The 22552-nt window shown below is 40.6% G+C and overlaps 2 protein-coding genes across 3 annotated transcripts in view; both read right to left on the bottom strand.

The window, feature by feature from the left end:
• nsg2 (neuronal vesicle trafficking associated 2) overlaps nt 1-409 on the bottom strand; it is a 50465-nt gene extending 50056 nt beyond the window's left edge. The window contains exon 1 of the mRNA XM_069665129.1: nt 51-409. The gene's annotated coding sequence lies outside the window, so the exon portion shown is untranslated. The remainder of the gene's footprint in view (nt 1-50) is intronic.
• A 4182-nt stretch (nt 410-4591) lies between these two features.
• cpeb4b (cytoplasmic polyadenylation element binding protein 4b) overlaps nt 4592-22552 on the bottom strand; it is a 32208-nt gene continuing 14247 nt past the window's right edge. The window contains exons 4-11 of one of the 2 annotated variants that reach the window (XM_069666012.1): nt 17823-17873; nt 14658-14681; nt 13280-13450; nt 13027-13116; nt 12487-12605; nt 12233-12347; nt 11134-11315; nt 4592-9236 (exon numbers count right to left, since the gene is read on the bottom strand). In XM_069666012.1, the coding sequence (XP_069522113.1) occupies nt 9009-9236; nt 11134-11315; nt 12233-12347; nt 12487-12605; nt 13027-13116; nt 13280-13450; nt 14658-14681; nt 17823-17873 (980 nt within the window). In that variant the 3' untranslated portion in view covers nt 4592-9008. The remainder of the gene's footprint in view (nt 9237-11133; nt 11316-12232; nt 12348-12486; nt 12606-13026; nt 13117-13279; nt 13451-14657; nt 14682-17822; nt 17874-22552) is intronic. The other variant, XM_069666021.1, reaches the window with a different exon arrangement.

The raw sequence follows: 22552 nt of genomic DNA, 5'->3' as shown, positions 1-22552 counted from the left end.
TCTATGGCAGAAAACAACATACATGTAACCCAAAAAAAGCAGTTACTTACAGCTGGTCGTCCTTGTCCGTCCGCTCCCTGTGTGCTGCGGCAGTGTTTGTGTCTGGACAGAGGCAGAGGAAAAGCGCAGATGAGGAGCAGGTGAGGCTGGAGGCTGCGGTGTCGCTGCTGCTGATGCTGCGGGAAAGCAACGCTGCACCGCCGGAGACAAACTGGATGTCTGGCGGCAGGTTTCTTCCAACCAGCAGGCAGCCCAACCCCCTAATCCAAACACAGCCTCTTCTTCTTCTTCTGCTGCTGCTGCTGCTTCAACCAGCCGCTGGAGCTGCCGCTAGGGGGATTTTTTGTCCTTTCGGGAGTCTCGTTTGTTTTGCCAAAGTGGAAGCCGAATTAACGATGCCTTTAGGGGCTTCACGTAAACTCCCGCACCCGGGGTTGAAATGGTGGAAGTAAAAGCAGTTTGTTCATATCAGAATATTATTCTGTCACAGCATAGGCCGTGCTTCAAAATCATCAAATTTCTTGTTTTACTTTCATAAACTATTCGAAAAAGCCTTATTAAGGCTGACAGCTCAACAGCCAACGGAAGATAATTATTTTACTCAACGATTTGCTTAATGATTCAATTAAATTATTTTTACGTTGCATCCAAATTGCTTAGCAATTACATTGATTATAGAATATACATTTACCGTTTCCTAACTTCAAGTTTGAACGAAAATAACCAATTTTGGAATAACATATTAAACGAACAATATTTCCCATATTTCTGAAAGCAGCATGAAATGTGCAACTCAATTAGATTATTTTTGTCCTACAGCGCCATCTGGTGGTTTAATCAGTGACACACAGTCAGGCGTGAGAGCATCTGACATTTAAATGGGGAGGCGTGTCTGTGAATAAAAACACCGCATCAATCATCAGCCTATCAGTGTGTGAAACCACTCGAAAGTTGGATGTTGAGATATTTATAAGTTTGTGGGAAACTAGAAATATGTTTGGTTGAGATTGTTTCCCTGCAGTGATTAGTGGTTAGGACAATTTGTGTTGAGCAAATAAAGAATCCCTAAAATCAAATAAGGCATGCTCAGATAATGTTGACAAAATAGACAGGCAAGTAAATGTAACATTACCAAAAAAGTAATTAAAGATGCACTGAGATGTTTGTGTGATTTACATGTGATCTTTAACTTACAAAGTTGTACTGTTTTACTTTCCCGAAGTATGTCCGTAACCTTTTTTAGACTTTTGACTAATCAGAACAAATATTGTGGCATTTTTTATTCTTAAATATAATCGTGAGTCATAAATAGATCACAGGGACACTTTTTTCATGTCCTTTACTTGTGTTACATGACCCAAAAATGGATGATCAGATAGGCCTAATCTAAATGAACAATTACAGGACATAAAAGATGTTAGGTGCAGTATCAATATATCCCACATTAATTGCAGTAATTATCAGTCTGCTGCTAAAAGTGCTGCCATTCCTTGCTCTTAATCCCGAACTAAACAATCATTTGACAGATAGCAGACTGGTAGCTACTTTGTAGACCATTCTGGCCCTCCACAGGTTGTTGAGTTCAGTTTTATCAAGACATGCAGGTAATTCACTGCACGTAACAGGCAGAGCCTGATTTCAAGACCATCAATAAATGACTGTTAAATGGACACAAAACTGATATTTTTATAATACACAATGGTTTGCTCATATAAAAATTAGCATTGAAAAATACAGCTAAATTGGATACATTTTGCCCACTAATTTTAAATGCTTAAGTGGCTCATTTTGTTGTTGGATTGGATGATGGATTTTATTGCTTTTTCTATTTTATATGAATATAGTTTTTTTCAATAGCTTCCATGTCATGTGACCCAGTGTCCTTATTTCAATGTCAGATGTTAAGACTCGCCTGGATGAATAAGACACACCTCATTACATAGGATTTTATTGCTGCTAATATTTTATATTAATATTTTTAGGGAAAAATGTATGTGTTTTTCAAATAGCTTCCCTGACATAGTGTCCTCAATGTCACATGTTAATACTCACCTGGATGAATAAGACACACCTAATTCTATTTAACAATCATAAACATCCCTTTACCCACTCTGGGGGAAGCCAAGTAAGAAAGCGCTGCTGGCTCTTGAGTGAATATCTGTCAAATATCCAACTTAAAACTAACTTCACTGCGGTCTTCATCATTGTACCATTTATAAGGTAATCAGCAACTGAAAAGATAGTGGATAGTGAAAGTCTGGAGGGACTTCAAGTTAAAACAACATTTTTGATAACCCGTTAGCTAGTACGACAACAGCTAAAGTTAGCATTTAACCAATTTCTTGCTAAAATTACCGTTAGCTAGTAATTTGTTTTGTGTAATACTATCAAACAGTTATGTTAGCTAGGAATTGATTGAATGCTAAAGGTAGCTGCTGTTTGTCGATAGCAAATGGGTTATCTTCCTTGAAATGTGGCGGGATATTCCAACAGATTGTCACTATTAATGTGATTTTCAGTTGCTGATAAATCAAGAAGCAGTCAAATGATAACAACTTGTGAAATTCTATGTTCACACGATTTACAAACCTAGACCACACACCCTTTTGATAACAGCATTTGAGCTTCCTTCCTTAAGCCTGATGTCAGAGGAAAATGGCCGCCATGTGAATATGGACATTCATTATGTACTTCATTGCTAGCAGTACATAACACAGATGTTTGTCTTGCCACTGCCCTAGCTAAGCTTAGTGTGTTGAAAGTTTTCCTGAACACCCTTCACATTCTTGTGAGATGAATTCAGCTTATTTCCTTGATTCAATTTCTTGACGATATCCAACAAGCTCCTCGTTCATTTCTCATGGAAATGATGCTTTTGTCCTGTTGATATTTGAAGTATTTAGTAGACACTAGCATGTTGTTTTATCTGGTTGTAATTTGTGTTAGAGTTATCTGTAACTTTTAACTTGCTTAAAAAGGTTGCATTTTCTGTCTTTATTACTCCATGTCAAAGCCTGCACAACATGTAGTGATGTTTGAAAGAATATATACTGTCATTAAAAGCCCTGCTTAATGAAATACACCCCTGCCAGAAACTTGCCTGTCATCGCGCTGGTCTAACGTTCACATTTATCAGTGCAGGAAACAACCAGCTGGTGGTGTTACTGAGCCGATCTGTAAGTCAGTTTTTCCTGGAATATTAGGAAACAACACATGACCCAGTCAGCACTCCTGTTTTGATTAATGGATAGCATGTCTAACTTTTATGGATCCACAAACTGTACAATGTGTACAAAATGTGATTTGGGCATGAGCCTAAACTAAACTCAGGGTTTGTCATGAGTTGTTTTGTAGAAAAAGGAGTTGGAAGGGAAAGAGAGAGCTTTAGTCTATTTATAGGCCACACAAGCTCTTTATACACAGAGATGTGACCTGAACACTTGGAGTTTATGGGAAAGATGTTGATAGTTCAGACATTATAAGATTCTTCTGAAAATATATACTTGGAGCAATCCTGCAGAGACCGTCTTACTGTCTGCAGTGTCCAATGATGACAGGGCAGATTACTCACTCAAAATCCTTTGTAATTCTTCAGACAATGCTTCATTAGTTATAGACACTTGTCATTCTAGCCAGCATGCACTGATTATGCTAGCTGAAATAACTGTCACTGCAAACTGTTATCAGATGTAGCTAGCTAGATTATTAATCTGAAGTCTGTTTGCTATAGTAAGTAACCTCAGCTAAATCTATTCTACTAAAGTTTGCTGAGCCCACTGGCATGCACCAAGTTTAAATCAATCAACCAATCAATATAATGTATTATATGGCGAAAAAAAAAACAACAAATTTAATCTCAAGACACTTCACATAAAGAGACGGCTAGCCCGCACTCTTTAAAGAGGCCCAACATGAATCCACCAATGAGCAAGAAACACTCGAACAGAAGCAGACTCATTGGTGAACACCAATTGATAAGTCTCTGTATATTTACATTGACAAAAGTTTTTGGCTTATATTATACGTCTGAATTTAATGTCGATTGCAGAAACTAATGCCTCCAGACTCATGACATCATCAGAGTTTAGATTAGTTCCCTATAAGCCTCCACTAAGACATCCTGTCTTCCACTGAGTACGAACTTCCTGGAAAATGAAGGCTTCATTTACAGTGCAAAGAAATTGCATCGTCAACGACCTGTGTATCCAAACAGGAAGACAATAACGCTTTTGTTTTTTTCCCCTGTAGCCTTTGGTAGCTTTCTGGTTATGGGAGGAGTTAGCCTTCAGGTCTTTTTCCTGGAAGACAGCGAAACAACCAGAGTAACTGTAGAAGCTCAGTTCAAAACAAGACAAAAGAGCTGCAGACCTGAGAGAGTTTCTCCAGCTGGAAATGTTGGTTGTGTTGACCTTCGAAGGGTTTAACAAGGTGGTGAATTACAGCTTTTCAACCTGTTGTTAAACAACTCTTTCATTAGTAACCAAACACCTGCACCAGAGGAGTTTTAAACATGCTGCTGGAGGCTGTAATGGTAACTCACTGTACTTAGACCAACACTCACGACGTAAATAAGCACACTGACATGTTTTCATCACAGTTAAGATTTATTTCATTCAACATTTCACATTACAAATATTTAAAAATTATGCATACTGTTATAAATAGTTGGCTGCAAACAATTAAATAACATTAGATTTTTCTTTTTCGTTTCACTAGCACTTCTACAGACCAACTCCTAGAAATATGGACATATCCGTATTACATAACTTAATTAGAAAGGAAAATACAAAAATAGGAACTTATAAAGTGAAATGACAATAAAAATTAAGGTGATATCTTAAGTAAAAAATGCTATTAATAAATACAACAACCTTCCCATACACAGTTAAAAACTATTGAAATGTTGCCATTAAGTAACATCATTAACAGACAAATATTTAAATATTTATTTTCCTTCAGAAAATGTGAACCATATATTGTGGAGCACAATATAGCAATTAGTAAAAACTAGACACTTTAACATATTAAAAGCTTCACCTCAAAAATATAACAAAAATCTGATCAAAATTATAAAAATCAATTATACATTCCAATTAAAAATATACCAATAAACAGCTAAATACATTGTTGACCTAATAATTACAATGCAATCAATCACAGTAGCTTAAAATAAACAAAATAAGCAAATGAGCACAAAACCTTTAATGTTTTAAAAATAACTTCAATTATTTATATTAGTACAAATAGTTTGATTTCTTTTCTTTTTTACAAACACCAGCATGAAAAGGATTACAATAACAGTAGAAAATGACTGTGAAAAACATATTAACATCTTCTTTAATTAAATGTCTGCAATTAAAAATGGCATTAAAGAATTACATTGCAAAGAGTCTTTATCTGGAAAAAGGTTCAAAAGAAGTATTGCACATAACAACTTGAAGTTAACTTGCAACATTTACCACATTCAAGTCTTTAAGCTCCCCTTCCTCCAGATAGGTCTATATAAGATCACCTCGACAGACAGCGGGGATGAGTTCTCAAGTCTTTTAAAACAGTGTTTCCAAGGATGCTCAAAGTCCTGCACTGCCAAATCGATTTAAAGTGAGTTTCTGTCTTGTTTCTCGTCTTATCTCTCTGTCATGTGCATCCTGCAGAGGTCTGCGAATGGGGAAGCCGGGAGATCAACACGTGGGGGAGGGGAGGGGAGGTGTTGGGAGGGGGGGGGCGGGGGGGTGAGGTGAGGGTGAGTTTGGGGTTTGTCCTTAACAAGTTAATAGTTGAGAAACATTTGGTGCACACCACAACAATTAATTTTAATAGCTAATTCATGTACTTGTCATTTTCTCTTTTTATGTCATGCATGCTAAGGATTACAATAGGTGCTAGTTGGCAAGTTCAAGAATATATATATACTTTTTTTTTCAAATATTAAAATATCTAAACACCAAACATCCATTCTTGTGATACGAGATTCAGCGTTAAGCATGAACCGGATTTTTGCATTCTCCTTATAATAAGTTATACTCCATCTATGGAGAGGAAACCAAGACAGAAGTTACCATTTTCCAACTAGAATAGCCATGTTTAGAGACATTAACATCAATTTCAAATTACAACGTGTTTTTTTTTTTCTTTTTTATTCTCGCCATGCTGTTATCGACCAGATTGACTGGAAACATCTAGTGTACGAGAAGCCAAGACCAAGAGAGCGATACACTTTGGTCTCTCCTCTGCAGATCTGAAGTCGCATCAACACAAGTGCACACTTAGTTGTAAAGTTTCCTCAGCACTGAAATGTATAAAAAGCATAATTGAAAATAATATATATTGAAATCACTCAACTTTTTTTTCTTAAAATGAACATTTCCATATATGCAGATCTCTCAGTAACAAAAGTACAAAAGCTACCTTTCACAATGTGAAAAATTGAGGTATTGCAAAAAGGAGTTTCCCCATTTGTGAAAAATGTGCCTAAAATGACTGTTGGAAAAAGAAAAAATATTTAGAAAAGTAGTGCATAATAAATGTTTATATGTGCATGACAAAATAATTTAGCTAGAAAACACTGTACCAAAAATCAGCAGGCCATGTATAAAATAATCTTTTTTTTTCATCTCATTTAACAGCAAATTCTTCACAAAGTGTTTTAACTTCTAAAATGCTCACCCAACGCACCCACAAAACTAATGTCCAGGGTGCAAAAACTGGTGCAACGACACCCGCCGATATGAGGATACGTTTCTCACTAGTGTGTATAATCAAGTTTCTGTACTAACTCCCTGACATATTTAAATGCTCGGCTAGTAGGTTACCACTGAGCGACTGAAAATGTCAAACAAATGTGAGGATTAGTTTTAATTTTGCTGTGAATGTGCACTTTATGTTTAATTTTCCCAACACGCAGACCTGTATGAGATAAAATGAACTAGTGGCTACCAGCGCGCGCCTCCATTCTGAGCTATGGAGGGTGTGAGGCCTTGAGTGTGTGCGTATGTGTGTGTGCCTGCAAGCCCTGTTGTCTTTCCACTGGTGTTCTAATGGGTTTTGACTGCACTGTCAAATATATATGTATATATAAATATATTATGTTCAAGGCCAATCTTTGGTTTGCTGGGCTTGACAGTTAAGCAAAACTGGGTAGAAGTGACAGATCTTTAAAAATATATATAAAAAATGTCCTTGAAAAAATGAGAAAGGAAAATAAGAGTAAAAACCTAAATAAGAAATGAGCTACAGTATGACCCACTACTGCACAGCCATCTTTGGTTCCCAAAAGCCACTGGGTACAACCGACTGTTATGGAGAGCAAACTGCATGTGGGTAACAAGTGTGTAGTAGTAGAGCACACTGCAGAGACTATCTTCATTTATGCTTCAAAAACACTGGATGCTGAGTTGGACTAGCTTGGCAGGAGAAAAAGATCGAGGGGTTCGCCGAAAGGGCAGATCCCTCCATGACTCAAATGTGTGCTGACAATTCAGACAAACTTTAATTGCTTCTTTCATTAAACGTAGCTGACTCTTGGATGCGAAGTAGAACTTTTTTTTCATTCAAGACTTGGGAGAATTGCACAAATGCATTACAAAAAACAAACTATCAAAGACAGGCATTTCCTGTTTGGTGGTAGCCCCGTAAAAAACTGCAATAAAAAGGCGGCCGCTCGACCAGCCTTCTCTCGAGGAGTTACCTTCACCTCAGTCCTGAAAGATCCGGATCCAAGCCCCACTGTGCGCAGGCACAGAAAGCAGGTTTTGATCCACGAATGAGGCCCTGCCCTCTGTTAGCTGCTAGCTTAGCATCAGAAGGCCGCAGGCTGACATGAGGAGGGGGAGTGGGGCTGGATTTATCTCTGTAGCAGTAAGCCTGTCTTCCTCTCATATAGCCTCCCTACGCCATACATTCCCCTAATACGCTGTACGATGCTCTGCGCTGTCCCTGGCACAACCCTGGGTTTGATTACAAAAATAAGGAGGTGATGAAGCAAGTGAGTACAAAACTGTGCCAGTCACATCACACTCGGCTTGTTGCATCACTTCCCTTTGATTAGAGTTCTAAGGAAAGGAGAACACCAGCGGGTGATAATGTTTTCTTTCTTTCTCTCTCTCTTTTTAAACTGTATTCGGCACATTAGCAGCTGAGTCTGAGGTATTAGTTTTTGCATGTCAAAATGGAGATCAAAACCCAAATACGTGTTGCTAGAAATTTTGTCGTGGTTTTCAAGTAACATCAAAATATTTGTATGATCTGGGAAATCATAAAAAGAGAGGATCAAACATTTTGATCTGGGAGGGAAAAGAATCCATTTCGTTCTGCAGCGGGCCCTCTCTGTTACTCAAAATACATTGAGATCAGCTTTGGTTAACTACTAAGGGTCTCATATTCTGGATCTGCACTCTTTAAATTGGAAATAAGTGCACTCTTCTTTAGCAACACCTTTTTCAATTCACATTTGCTCTGGAGCCTCTCGTTTCAATAAAAAAACGTAATGACACCTCTCAGAAACAAAAAGCCAATGATGCACTGTTTCAGCAGCTCTGCTCTGGAGACTCGATACAAAATAAAAAGCAACAGCTCTGCTACAAAACAAGTCAATCAAATGTCAAATGAAGTGTGTTTTCTGGGGCCGTCTCGTATCAAAATTAAAATAAAATACATAGTTTAGAAAAATATGCCAATTGAATAGCAGAGTACCATATCACACCTCAAACTTTCCTATATATGTTTCTTTTTTGAGAACTAATAAAAATATTTCAAAAATCAAACACATAAATAAAATTATGTTACACATCTTTTTTCCTTGCTGGACATATTTGGATATAATTCCAGTTTTCTTTTCTATCTTCAAAATATAGATATATATTAACTTAAAAAACTGAGAAAAAGGTTCAGTGAAATTAGAGCGAAAAGGAACCAGCAACAGAAAAGTGCATTTATTTGTACAATGATTTGCGACTCCTGCACTACCTGCCCTCCTGCTCCCCTGTTGCCTCTCCCTCTCTGTCGTTCGCTCAGTTCCAGCGGAAGGAGATGTGACGGGGTCTGTCTCCTCCCTCCTTCACCAGGGGTTTGTGAAACTCTCGCCCGGCGCGGGAGTGGATGGCGGCCCAGCAGTACTCGCAGTAGTACTGCAGACAGGTGACGTTGGCGCAGAAGAACGGCGCAAACTTCCCGCCGCAGCGAGTTCCCTGGCACTCATCGCACAGCTGGTCATCCAGCACGTATGGCTTCACTTCCACCTGCAGTCAGAGGAGGGGAGACATTTGATTTTAGCAATGTTGTTTCCTTAACAATGTATGTGTTCCTATACTGTTACTAGCTAGCATATTGTATATAAATATATTCAGAGTCTTCCAGATTTTGCTACCTGGAAGGTAAAAAACATCAATCTAAAAATATAACAAGTATAATACCGGTGTTTTTCCATTATAATCCGTACGTTTTCAATCACACCTTCCTTTGAAAGAATTTGTGGTCTGCATTTTTATGACAAATTATAAAAATGACCTCCTTAAGAGTAGTATTTAGCATTAGCAGCGGAGTCCGCCATTCCTGACATGTATCTAAAAGAAAAGTGGTTCACTTTCCAAAAGCCGGATCAGAGCTGGATTAAGTTTCTGCTTCTATTTTACTTAAATTATTTTAACTAGAAGCCGCGGCAGGAAACACAGTTCATTTCTCACAAAGGTAATTACCGTAAAATCTAGAATATAAGTGGCACTGGAATATAAGACAGAGTCTGTTTTTGGGGGGTATCCCAGAGGATAAAAAGCTTTTTTATAGCTTTTTATTAATACAAACGTGTATACAAGTTATTTGAACTTTCAATCACGTTCATTTCATGTCATGTTTGCAATCCTGCTAGCTCCCGGTGCGGTACTTGAGCTCATGTTACTGTTCTGAGGGTGGCAGGCAGTTATAGCCCCATCGTCTGGGTAAATACCATAACACAATAAAATACCTCTCTATACATTTTATACTGGTATATTGGCTGCACCGGTACATAGGACACAGGCCACTTATTAGAAGAAAAACATGTATTAAAAGTTTATCTTATACACTGAATTTTACGGTACTTGCTGCCATAATTGAAACTGTCAAAAACACCACTGCTACAGATGAAGAGGATCTTTTAGTTTTAAACATTGCAGGGCGTAATGAAAGGAGTTGGAACAGCCTCAGTGAGCTGTTACAATAAGAATTGCACGCGACTCCAGGTGTTGAAACTTTTAGATTTCAGAATCCCTCCTCCGCCCGTACTGTACACCATTCACTTGCTTCTCCAACTGCTCAGTAATGAGGGACTGTGCTATTAGCAAGTGAATGTCACTGAGGCACTCCGTCTACAACGTTTGCACACCAATTATGCAAATACGGAGGCAGCGTACTATTATTCTGGCATTTTATATAACAATGTTACCTCTTCACTTTATATTTCTGTTGGATTTGTGCTTTTGCGACTCGTACGCTCACCTCTATTGTGCAAATATGAATAATGTTTGAGTCGATTACAGGCCTCCGTAAGCTGTGTGACTGTAATTCCTTGGTTGCTGACAACAGTGGGTAGGTCATTGATAGCCTTAGCATTAAATTGTAAACACATCACAGAATTGTACACTGTGTGAGTGACTGTAAGGACATAAAACTACAGCAAACTGGAGAGATTCTTTGTAACGTTAAATTTATTCTCTCTGCCCTCCAGCTGTACTGTAGAAATAAAGGTTAAATAAAAATATAAAGACAAAGGACACATTCGATTCTGTCCTTATTGCTGTTGTCCAGCAGACTAATATAGTATGATAGTATTCTTTGTTTTCTCACTACATTTTGGTTTCAATGTGTGAGAAAACCTCTTCTTTAAGCTCGGACAAATGCTGCTGTCTGATTTGATCTTACATATGAATGAACAATTATTAGAAATGGGCTTCCCTTCTATACATCCTCCACAATCAAACACAATCTGTATAAAGTGCTGCAGTTTTTGCTCTTTAAGGAAATCTAATAAGTGATGAAGCAAAGGAGAGGAGAGTTAGAGGAAAACAGAACAGGAAGTGAGGCAAAGGGAGACAAATGAAGAAAGAAGGGGACCCAGAGGGGAGGTCGAAAAACACTGAGCTCTCTTTTCTCCCCACTCACCCGTTTATCGATTTCTCCATGCTGCAGCTGTACAAAGCGAGCACTGATAGCAGCAATGTAGCTCTGCTGATTAGAGAAGGCGACCCGCCCCGCTCCCTTGGGGTACTTCAGCTCAGGGTCTGTGTCGATGCCAGCGTAGCAAACGCCGCCGTACAGGCGATCCATGATCATGGCCAGTTCCACTGCAAAAGGGCAAAAAAAAAAGCTGATGAAAATATTCACAAATAACAAGTTTGAGGCACAGACTTGATATGAACACAGGAACAGAAATGACTGTAAAATTCAACGATTGCGTGCGAACACACGCAAGCTTAATACAGGAACTCGTGCCCATGTAGCCAGTGAACACAAACACAGCAACATGATGAGGGTTGTAGATCTGAGAGCTTAAAGCCGTAAACACAGATGGATTAAAGTTCAGCAGAGTTCGAAGGAGTAAATATGAGAGAGAAGTCAGCTGCCATGAACACCAACAAGTTGATTTACAGTGGTTATGTGTGTGTTCTTATCAGCAGTTAACAAAAATGCAAATAAGGGAGCGATAACTAATTTACAATGCAGCTTTAAAAAGGTAAAAAATGTCAAATGCTACTTAATTAATATGTAGATTTAAGTCTTGTTATTTCAGGCCCAGATATTACAGAGGCTCATAAAACATTGAATGCACCACAGGGCCTTATGACCTTGGTCATTACAACTACAGCGCTAAACACAGCCACCAGTGGTGCAGTAAACATGAACGCGAAGCACACATAACATTGAGATCAGGATAAAGAGGAATTTAATATTCGACACAGCACAGAGAGCTGTTCCTGTGTAGGTCAAAGCAGATTTCCCCGGCACAGTGCCTCTTTTAGCTCGACATCCTGGCAGGCAAAAGCTGATCACATTGCAGGAGATCTTTCTTTGGTTGCTATTTACAGTTCAAACATATGTTAAATGTTATGTTAAAACAATGACACAAAGTCAACAGGACAACAGCTGTGGATACATTAAAGAAAGCATGGGATAGGAATGATAACACACAGGATTCTACTCGTATGCACAGTTGTCAATGTTTGTTGTTGATTCACCAGGTTAACACAGAAATAAAAGATACCTGCACGGAGCGGACGAGGGACACCTCCCACAAAGATGGTTTTCCTCGGGTCCAGAGGCTGAGAGCCATCCATCACAAAATCGCTGTCGTTCAGATTCCACGGGCGGATCTGGACCTGTCACACACACAGCACCAACAGGTTTCAGCTCCAGAGATAAATTGCACCGTGCGCTGTTTAAAACTAGCTGCTTGTGGGAGCATTCATGCTCATTGTGGGAGCATTTGTGTGTTTGTGTGTGTGTGTTCCCACTGACCGGCTTGTCTTTGATGGTAGGGCTGGACACGCAGAGGTACAGCTTGCCGTCCTCCTCGATGCAGGCATCGATCAAAGCCTGCACCGAGCTCTCATCCTGGAACAGCAGGAAGGCGTAGCCTACACAAAATACAGCAGGGTTATTCGTGCCGGGGACACGTCGTATTGACAGAAGAGTCGTGTTGGAATGTAGTGTGATGATTACTGTGACTGTATGTTTTATCACGACGTTCTGCATTCACAGCAGGAGGGCATAAGCTTTTACAAATAGACGGAGAAACAGACAAACAGGCCAGGCATGTTTGCAAAATGCTTCAGAAGAGCCTTAAGACAAAAGCAGACTGCACAGATGCTCTCATTTTAATAGTACACAGATACTAAGGTAACCAGAAAAGCTGCCATCAAAGTACAGATCTGCTTTTCTCTCAACCAGATACAGAGACACCAAAGTGAGACGTATCTATCGCAGTAACAAATCAGATCGGGACTTACGAGAGAAAAAGGCAGAGAATGAAGAAGCTGTGATGATGATTTGATATACCTTTAGGGGGAAAATAGGATTTGCTCTCCGCTTTATGAGGCCAGTCCACAAACAGGTGTCCAAAGCGCCGGAAACTGGCTGTAATCTCATCTGTAATTAAGCAGACAGAATGCATAGTCGTTAACAGTCATCAGGCTTGTGTTGCATGTCTTATAATCTACCATTCCCCTCATGTCCTGTTCTTATAAGTTTCAATTAGATACTGAAAATGGCACCCAAATGAACCCATTTCCATTTTATTAAACTGCTTTACCTTCATCTATGTCCGGGGGCAGTCCTCCCACAAAGACCTTGCGCGAGTAGCGTTCGACGCGCTCTCCGTTCTGGTGAGGAAAGCAGTGTGGGGAGCCCAGGCCTGCAAGACCCTGATCGCCACGCTCATCGTCAGGGAAACCATCCTCCATGGGGAAGAGAGAGGAGTGACCTGAGACAGAGATGAAGAAGGAGAGCGAGGAAAAGGTTTATTTTTCTGAGGAGAGAAGTAGCAGTGAAGGTTGAGGAGGGGTCACTGTTGTCATAGTTACAGGCCGGGGATGACAACTGTACATTAGCACTGCATAATTCACCCGGTGCTGGGCTGAAAGCACAGGATGTGGGGTTTTTTTAGGTTTTTCTTGATCTGACATCACTTTCAACATCATTTAGGCAGGTTAGTAGCATGTCATGCACATTACAAGAGTTGCAATAAAACATAGGTCTATTTATTACGGCACAATAAGAAGTGAATGGTAACGGAGAGCACAAAGGTTAGTAGGGGATCATGTGAAACTATATATTATTTTAGCCTGTGGAATTAATTGTCTCATTAAAACTAGGGGAAACAAATACAAACATTATAAAGTAAGTTAAGTACAGTCATGTAGCAATTTAAAGGTACATATCTGATTCATGCAAAGGAATTGGACTGAACAAACACTGCCAGCAACAATCAAGTCTATGAAGGACTGAGCATGCATGCAGGTGCTTTTAAATAAATACAGAGCTTTTCTCAGTCTTAATAGTTCCTCAGTGGACATCTTTGCGAGAGTGTGTGTGTGTATTGGAGAGGTTAAGCCCTCCCTGGCCTATTCCTGCTCCCTTACAAACCTGCCCTGAGCTGCTTTATAAAGATTTATGCAAGGGAGTTAGCCTGAGCTTACAGCATGTGTGTATGTGTGCGTGCGTGTGTGTGTGTGTGTGAGTGGTTCCGGCCATGTGCCTGGCCATGTGTCTGTGCTTCTGTTGCAGTGAGTGTCAAAGAAAAACTTCACTTTTTTTTTCTGTCTCTCCGCCTCATTAACTTGTGTGACACTGACAGCTATTGTCTGACTTGACGATGTCGCAAAGTGTGTGTGTGAAAGCGAGAAAAAGCAAGCAAGAGTCAAGCAGCACGAGAGAAACAAATACTGAAAGAATGAGAGACGGACGCACGGGTTCACTTCACAAGCTTTTTGCAAGGCTCGACACTTAAGACGATCATGCAGATGAACATGTCACTGAACGGAGTCGTTCAGAACTTAATCGAGCATTCACTTAAACAACCAACGCCCATTAACCAGTAAAATCACAACAGCGTGGCTTGACATCAAAAAGTATTCAGCCCTACTGAGTTAAAATGCTTGAAAAGTGACATAATATATGTCATGTTTTACCTCGTCTCCTGCTATAATTCCTGGCTGCATGGGGTTAGGACAAATCAAAGAAGAGGATTATAATAAAAAATGCGCACACACTGTAGCAATAAAGGTGGCAGGGTGGAGGGATGTTCCATTTTCTGCCAGACCGCCCTCTGATTTATTAATCAGCTGTGAAGAGCTGTCACCATGCTACTTAATCGAAACATAAAGTACAATATAACGTACAATTTCATGTTTCATTGTCCAGCTTGACTGAAAAGTACAACTGTCTTTTATCATGTGGAATAGTAGAGAGTAGTGTCCTGCTGTCTGATTATGGCCCAGAATCATATCAAGTTGTCCAAGGACAGAACCTTGAGGCACACCATGAGTAATCAGGGCAAGCGATAAGATAGGAAGATAGACTTCTAATCACACTGCTCGAGTCAATGACCCAAGATAAGAGTCAACACAGCACGAAATGCTTCATTAAGATCAAGCAGCACTAAAACCTGCATTATAATTAAACAAGATCATGAACAACCCTGTTAACAACAGATTTAGTGTGCTCAAACCGACAGAAATTCAATTTGTATGCCTTTTTAATCCCAGTTGTTCCAGTGGCAGCGGTTGTTACATTTTGTTGCTGATGAAGCACTTGTATGACTAACTATGGGGGTAATGAAACCTTCCTCTGTCATAAACCAAATGAAAGTGCCAGAAGTGATAACAGAGCAGTTACCGGTTAGTGTTTCTGGATATGGCCAGCCATTTCACAATATGTTTTGCCCTCCTACAGTCATGCTTTCAACTTGTAAACATAAAACGAGGCTATGACAGCGAGCAGAGACCGCTGCAACCTCTATTGTTTTCCAATGTTGGCATGGTAGCAGCCCGACCAAAGGAGGCTAGCAGTGGCACCAATAATGGGAGAAAAGAAGGCCGTCATTGCCGTGTACTTGCTCAAGCTATCTGCCTTTGTCGCAAAAGATGAGAATCGTTCAGCTTCTCCAGGTAGCCGCTGTTTTCTCGCTGTGTGACCATGGCAGCCAGAGGAGGCACAGCATTAACATTGAATCTAAGAGCACATATGAAATCAAATGTATTTAAGCGATGCGGCGCTAAAGATTAAAGCAACACATTTTTAATTATTCTCTTGAAAAGTATGAATACATCCCTAGGGCACATTGGCTGGTGGTAGGTTGGGAATGATTGGAATTCCTTCTCCTGACTTTAAATATGCTTATAATCCATGTAACAGGTCAATAGCCCTTGATGCAGTTCACGGTCATATGTTAACACAAGGAATAGCTCCTTTTTACTCATTTCATTTAATACGCTCACTGGGAAATAATGTTTCTTCGCACCGAGCCGAGGTGAAATGAATTAAAATGTGCACACTGGAGGGATTGAAGCATCGACCCGTCTAACACTGTAAGAACACGGAGGGGGGATGAGGAAGTGGCCAGAACACACAAGCAATAATCCTCAGCTCCCTCAGTGGACTTTCCAACCCAGATGGACATTAACTCTGGGGGGGAAGGTCAGAGAGAGCTAGAAAGAGAGAAGAGAGAGAGAGAAACAGGAAAGCAGATTGAAAGAGAGCAGAGTGCTATAAAAAGATGTGGTGTGTGTGTGTGTGCGTGCGTGTGTGTGTGTGTGTGTGTGTGTGTGTGTGTGTGTGTGTGTGAGAAAAATAGATTGGAAGAGATGGAGAAACAAGCTGATAAAAAGCCGTGAGGGGGTGAGAGAAAATGAGAGTGAGCGAGAGAGATCAGGAGAATGAGGAATGCAATCTGTGTACGCTTATGAGACAAAGAGAGAGAGAGAGAGAGCTGGTGTGCAACCTCTGAATCCTGCCTATCCTCTGGCACCATCTGTCTCAGGGCTTGATGACAGCTCCAGACCATGTGATCTCACCATGTGACCAGGCGATCTTGTGAAGAAACTGCTGGCCTCTCCTGTTCTACATCCTGGCCCCAAGACCACAGCAACACACTTACACAATGATGAAGGGAACGGGAGTGTGCAAGGGCAAAGGAGAGGTTGCTGAATATTAAAAGTGCTGCTGTGGAAACGACAGCAGGTCAAAGGGGTTTGCCGGATTTTATTCGAGCGTTCCAGAGAGGCTCAATTTTTTATGTACAGTTTAAACGCACAGTTTTCTTCCTTGCAGGGTCAAAATAGACGATAAGACCCTGATGAGAAAAGTTACGTCACTAGAAATAACATTAAGTGTATAGTATAGACGTAAAAGGAATACATTTGAGAGTACTTTTCTTAAGCCTCTGCATTAAAACCACAAGAATCAGGGTCGGGTGTCATGGCCGCCTTCTTTGAAGCTGGCATGGGGACCTCTGTTACATGACAGTCTATCCCTATTTCTTTTCCATTTCTCTGCTGTATTATTTTACAGGAAAGTTTGGGGGCTAGGAATTGAGGTGACACACATTAAGCTAGCTTCATCCCACAGCCATTTTTTTCATCCACCTATTTCCTGGTGTCAAAACCCCCCCCACGTCCTCTCTATATCCACTCATCCTCTTTAATGCCCCTCTTCATCCTTCTGTTTATTTGAGGGACCGGATAAAAGGTCGTCGACAGAAATGCTTGTCGGTTGAAAACTACTTTGAAAAGGGCGAGCGCTGAAATGGCAGTTTTATTTCACGTTGACATTTCCGAAAGCAGAGGGGGCACTGAGGAGAGACGCACACAACTTTTCGGCTGCATTCAATCCCAGGCAAGCAAAGGAGCACTAGGCCTCAAAGTCACCAGACGTAAAACTCAAGGTTCTCTCACATGGTCCAACTTTAACCCCCTACAGTGCTTAGTGCAACTATGTAGAGGAAGAGTCAGAAAAGAAGCTGAAACTGGATGAATCACATCTAATATATGTGTACTTAGTTTGGGGAAAGCGTAATTACCTCAGTGAGCAACTTTTCAGTACAGTACCAAGTGGCTGCATAATCTTAGATTAAAGTGGTAATCTCAAAGATCTGTTTTGTTCTCTTTGGCGGCACCTATGGCGATAAACAGTAATTGCAGGGGCACACTTCCCAAATAATATTTTAAAGGATTTCTGTTCATTTTTTAATAAATCTGTGCAAGTTACTACATTGTGGACACAAACTCCTCATGATTTTAATCCCTAATTTGTAACATGAGTTTGGCCGGTGAACCTGAGTGGTTTGCCATACATACCATTTAGGGGCAGAGGGTTGTCCCCTCCTGGATGAGGGAACCCAAGACGACCTGCACAGGGAGACACAGAACAGAAGACATTTAACATGATGAGGGCTACATGTCACTAAATGTGACTCAAAAGAAAGAAATCCAGAAGTTTTAATTGACTTCTTCCTACAAGTAGAATAAGGCTGAATATTTTTGCCCATGTTGTATGCTTGGATTCATCATTCGAAACAAAAATCTCTGATTTTCAGTAAAAGAAGCCCCCTGGGAAATCCCTCCCCCGTGTCTTTGAATCACTGTATAATCCTCATTTTGGTGTTAAAGCCCCGTATTGAGATTTGACAGAAATATGTCAAATCTCACACAGTATTGGCGGCCACATAAATTACAGATAAAAGACAATTTGAGGAGAGATAGAACCACTATCAGTTTGTAATTAGAGAAAGGCTGTGACCGTAATAATGCTCTTTATTACAGAGATTTACATTCTATCAACAATTGTGAAGAAAAAGTCAGATGAAAGGGCCAGGGTCTGGTTTGAAAATGTACTCATTTTGGGCAGAAGATCGTATCAAACAGTTGGTGTTTCAGACAGTTCATTAAGAGTGTGTTAACTAAATGGGTTTGAACAGATATGAGCACACAGACTGTTGCTTCCACATCAATCTCATTAGAGACTACATCTGTGGGACACCGAGCATCTCTCTCCCTCTCATCGACCTCCATTTCCCAATGTGTGCCTCCCTCTGTCTTTCTCTGAGCCTCATATCATACATTTTACATTGAGCCATTTGCCAGGCCGGCCTCGCACGCACAAACACACCCGCACCCACACACAAATACATGTTATGATGCCAAACAAGCTTCAAAGTTATGCAAGCCCCGCTTGCTGCAGAGGGATAATGAGATGAAAGAGCTGAAATAGTACAACCATTGTTGTATGGGTATGGACCGCCCTGTGATTGGTGCATTCCGATGCCTCGGTCACATGGAAATCTGCAGGCCCCTCCCCCACACCTCGCCTATTGAGCCCAACTGTTCTCAGTAGATGTGGAGCATAAAGCAGAACTAGGACTCAGTGACCACAGAAACCAGGACAGGACCGACTGTGGCATTCAGAGGCTAAAAAACTATACTATGTTATTCTGTAGATTCTTACATGTATGTCATTACATTATCTGCTTCACAATAAATAAAAACTGTCCGTAAAACCCTCAATTTAATCCAAAAACAGGTCACACAGGCTAGCTTGATTCCTCTGGACTGCACTGCAGAATTCGACAGCTTATCTCCCTCTGTAATTTGGCTTGGTATCATACAGTGTGTGCTTAAAGGTGCACCACCCAAAATCAAAGTACATCTGAGCACAACTCGTCACGTTGGGCTTTAAAAGCCTTTAATGGTCCCTGTGGAGCAAGTGTGCAGGCACGTCAGCAGCACCACATCCCTGTGTGTCTGCAGGGTTGTGTGTGCCCGCTCTGTGAACCTTATTTGCATGCTGCTGGCTGCCTACATGTACAGCACAGTCGCAGTTAAAGCACACGCATGCACAAGGACACACTACGCAGTGGTGTGTGTGTGTGTGTGTGTGTGTGTGTGTGTGAGTGAGTGGTGGCTGAACAGAGAGATCCTTTCTGTCAGTCAGGACAATGCTGGAAGCGATTCAAAGCCACTTTCTACAGTAGACATTTTGCCTCGCCTGTTCCCGGCTTCATGGCTCTCACTTTGTTCAATATGTTCTGCTGGAGCGAGAAATTTGTGCTCTGCTTACGTGTATCTAAACGCACTTGTGCATGCATGTGTGGTTATTATATTTGTGTGTACACGCATGAACGTTTGTGACAGGGAGCAGGAGAAAGCAAGAGACAGTTAGCCCGGAGAAGAGGCAGTGCTTAAAGAGAATGTGCTGTAATTATGTTTCTCTTTTTGCTTTGCTTTGAGGGAGAAGGAGAGGAGTCAACTTGAGTCACTGCTGCACTTGGCACTGCACTGTACAGCCTGAATATAATTAAGAAGACAAGGAATAAATAGAATATTGTTTTATAGCAGGCCAAGGGGTGCAGGACGAAAAAGATGAGGAATTACATGACATGTCCTTTTGTCAACAAAGATAATTGAATGAGACTACTAATTCGAGTAGTTGAGGTCACAATCAATTCTGCTAAATTATATATAATCTTATAATAATTTCAAAGTCCTTCATGGTTCGATTTCTAACGAAGCAGAGGCTTCAATTTAGAAGAAAACTTGTTTGTGCGTCTGGTGCCCAGCTCTTGGATCCAACAGTCGCAGGAATCTGTGCCAGCATGGCTGGAGCTGAGACACCAGAACGTGCTTAATGAGGTAACCTTCCAGTCCTCGTCTCTTAATATTGAGGGAAGATTTACTAAAGCTTGACAGCAGAACATTAGATCACAGCTGGATGTGGCTGAGCCCAGTGGGTGTGAGGCTGAAATAAATACGAGGTGATAGTGAAGTGTCTGGAGCTCGGAGTTTTCACTCTTCTTGTTATTCTGGTATTGGAACTAGTGAGTGCATGTCTGTGTGTGTGTGTGTGTGTGTGTGTGTTTGTGTTCTACAAGGCTGCACCTAATTTACGGATCATAGTATTGTATTCAATATAAAAAGAAAGGGAAAGGAGTCATGCATGTACCGTTTGATTTTCTACACAGTAAAATTCATATGCTACACTTTCTTTGTCATTAGATCTGCAGCACATGAAGACAAAATCTATTTAGTCACTGCCAATTTGAGATCTTTTGTGCTCACATTTACTCGCACACAGAAACACAAGGTAATCCATTTTATTGCACTCGGCCTACAGAGACACAGCGCAATTAAGTCCCGCCCACACAGGAAGGTAAAACAATTCATTGCTTTCTGTTGGCTTTGTATTGCTTGCAGGTGCCTACAAGTCACTTTCATCTGCTTGCTAACAACAGAGAGCTGCTTTGTTATGGGATGCACTACCAACAGGGTGAAGATTCAGAAATATGTTTTTGTATGCATATTGAATAAAACTAAATATCACCCCTTTCCCACCAAAATGAGCGCGTTGGTAAGGGTTTTTCAGACCCGGGAAGAATTAATGCCGATTGTCTCTTTTCCCATTGCCAGTGGAGTATACTGCTTTCGGTCTCTCTTCTGCTGCGTCACCGCCTGACGTTATAAACGTGCCAGAAACTGGGTTAGTAAACAGAAACCTGTCGCTTTATTTTTCTTCCCCTCGATCAGAAGAAGCTCTCTCACCTCGCTGTAAGAATATGTAAGAATAAGGACTCGCCCTAGGTCGTCCTACAATCCTATTTTTTTCCTATCTAGTGCACACAGGGCATAAAAATGCATGCTAATATAATGTGTTTTTAGCTACTCACAGGTATTTTGCTTTGTCTTTATTAGACTGGCAATACTTAAAAAAAGATGGGTGTGCAGTAGTCACTATCTACATGAAGCCTACAACCAATCAAGCCCCAGTGTTTCCTATCAAACAACAGCCACTACCAGAACTCCTCCTACAGCCGCCTCCCTCAGGACCAATGACCTACACTAGCAACAGAGCTTTTTATTAGCTAAGCACTCCCTATCTATAATTACTGTCAGTTACACCCTCTCAGACAGTAAACAACAGAGGCTACCTGCTGTATTCAATAACCCATTTCTGGGTTACCATTGACCAATGTTGCCTAACACCATTCAGCCAATAATGGACATTGGCTTGTCTCTATTAATCAATAACAAAAGTCAGTTAGAGTTCAATTTGCAATGGCTGATTCTATTTCCAGCTAATTGTCTCCCACGTTATTATGTATATTTCAAGGTCTTTAAATAAAGAAAGAAATCAACACCTCTCTAAAACAGTTTCAACAAAAACTGAGCTTTGATCTGTGTTTATCACTGTTTTGGAAAATCATCCTACAACTTGGGACACTCTGCAGCTGCTATCATTACAAACTAATGACGGCCACTGACTTCAGTTCAGATCAGTGGGAGTTCTTCCATCTCTCGCACAAATCCCCCTCTTAAATACAAAGCCTAAGCTTCCATCAGCCTCGTATTCTTCTCTCTGCGTCGCCTGAGAAAAAGAGGTCATACTTATTGCACCACACTCGGGCACAACTTAGAAAATGAGTTTTCGCACAAGTGAGAAAACCTGTTTTTTTTCTATCAAAGTGGGAAGAAGAGAGAGGGAAGAAGAAGACAAGAGTTGCGAGCTGACTGCTACACCGGCTAACCTTTCTTATTATTTTTCATCACAACACCAAAAGAAGACACAATGTCTGGTTGTCTGACCTGAGGAGGAAGTGAAACTTCTCTACTAAAACTGAGGCGTTAAATTGTAAATAAGATGGTAAGCAGTTTATACTACTGCTTGCTATTGAGATACAACCACAACAAAAACATGTCTTTATCACAAACGGAATGTTATGCTAATTTATGACAGAATAAAATATAGTATCTACTGTATGTTGCCATAATGCTCTGCAATCTATTTAAATGTTTCAGATGTTTTTCAGGTTTAGTCATTATTTTTGGCAGCCTTAAAGAGGGCCAATTACGCTAATTTTAAGCTTCATATTTCACTCGTATGGAGGAGCGTAGCATCATTTACAGTTAGAAAACTCTGTGCAGGCCCTCATACAGCCTCTGCCTGAAACAGCTCAGTCAGCTCTGTCCCTCTAAGAAACCCCGCCCCTACAAGCCCACTTTCTTCTGATTGGCCAGCTCTCCGAAGCCTGCTTTGT

Source organism: Semicossyphus pulcher, unplaced genomic scaffold, assembly GCF_022749685.1.
Source record: "Semicossyphus pulcher isolate SPU_LCO1_2020_fin unplaced genomic scaffold, fSemPul1.0.p SCAF_10, whole genome shotgun sequence".
In the NCBI taxonomy this organism is placed as follows: domain Eukaryota; kingdom Metazoa; phylum Chordata; class Actinopteri; order Labriformes; family Labridae; genus Semicossyphus; species Semicossyphus pulcher.
The sequence above is the reverse complement of the archived record's forward strand: the minus strand, read 5'-3'. Positions and strand labels throughout refer to the sequence as shown.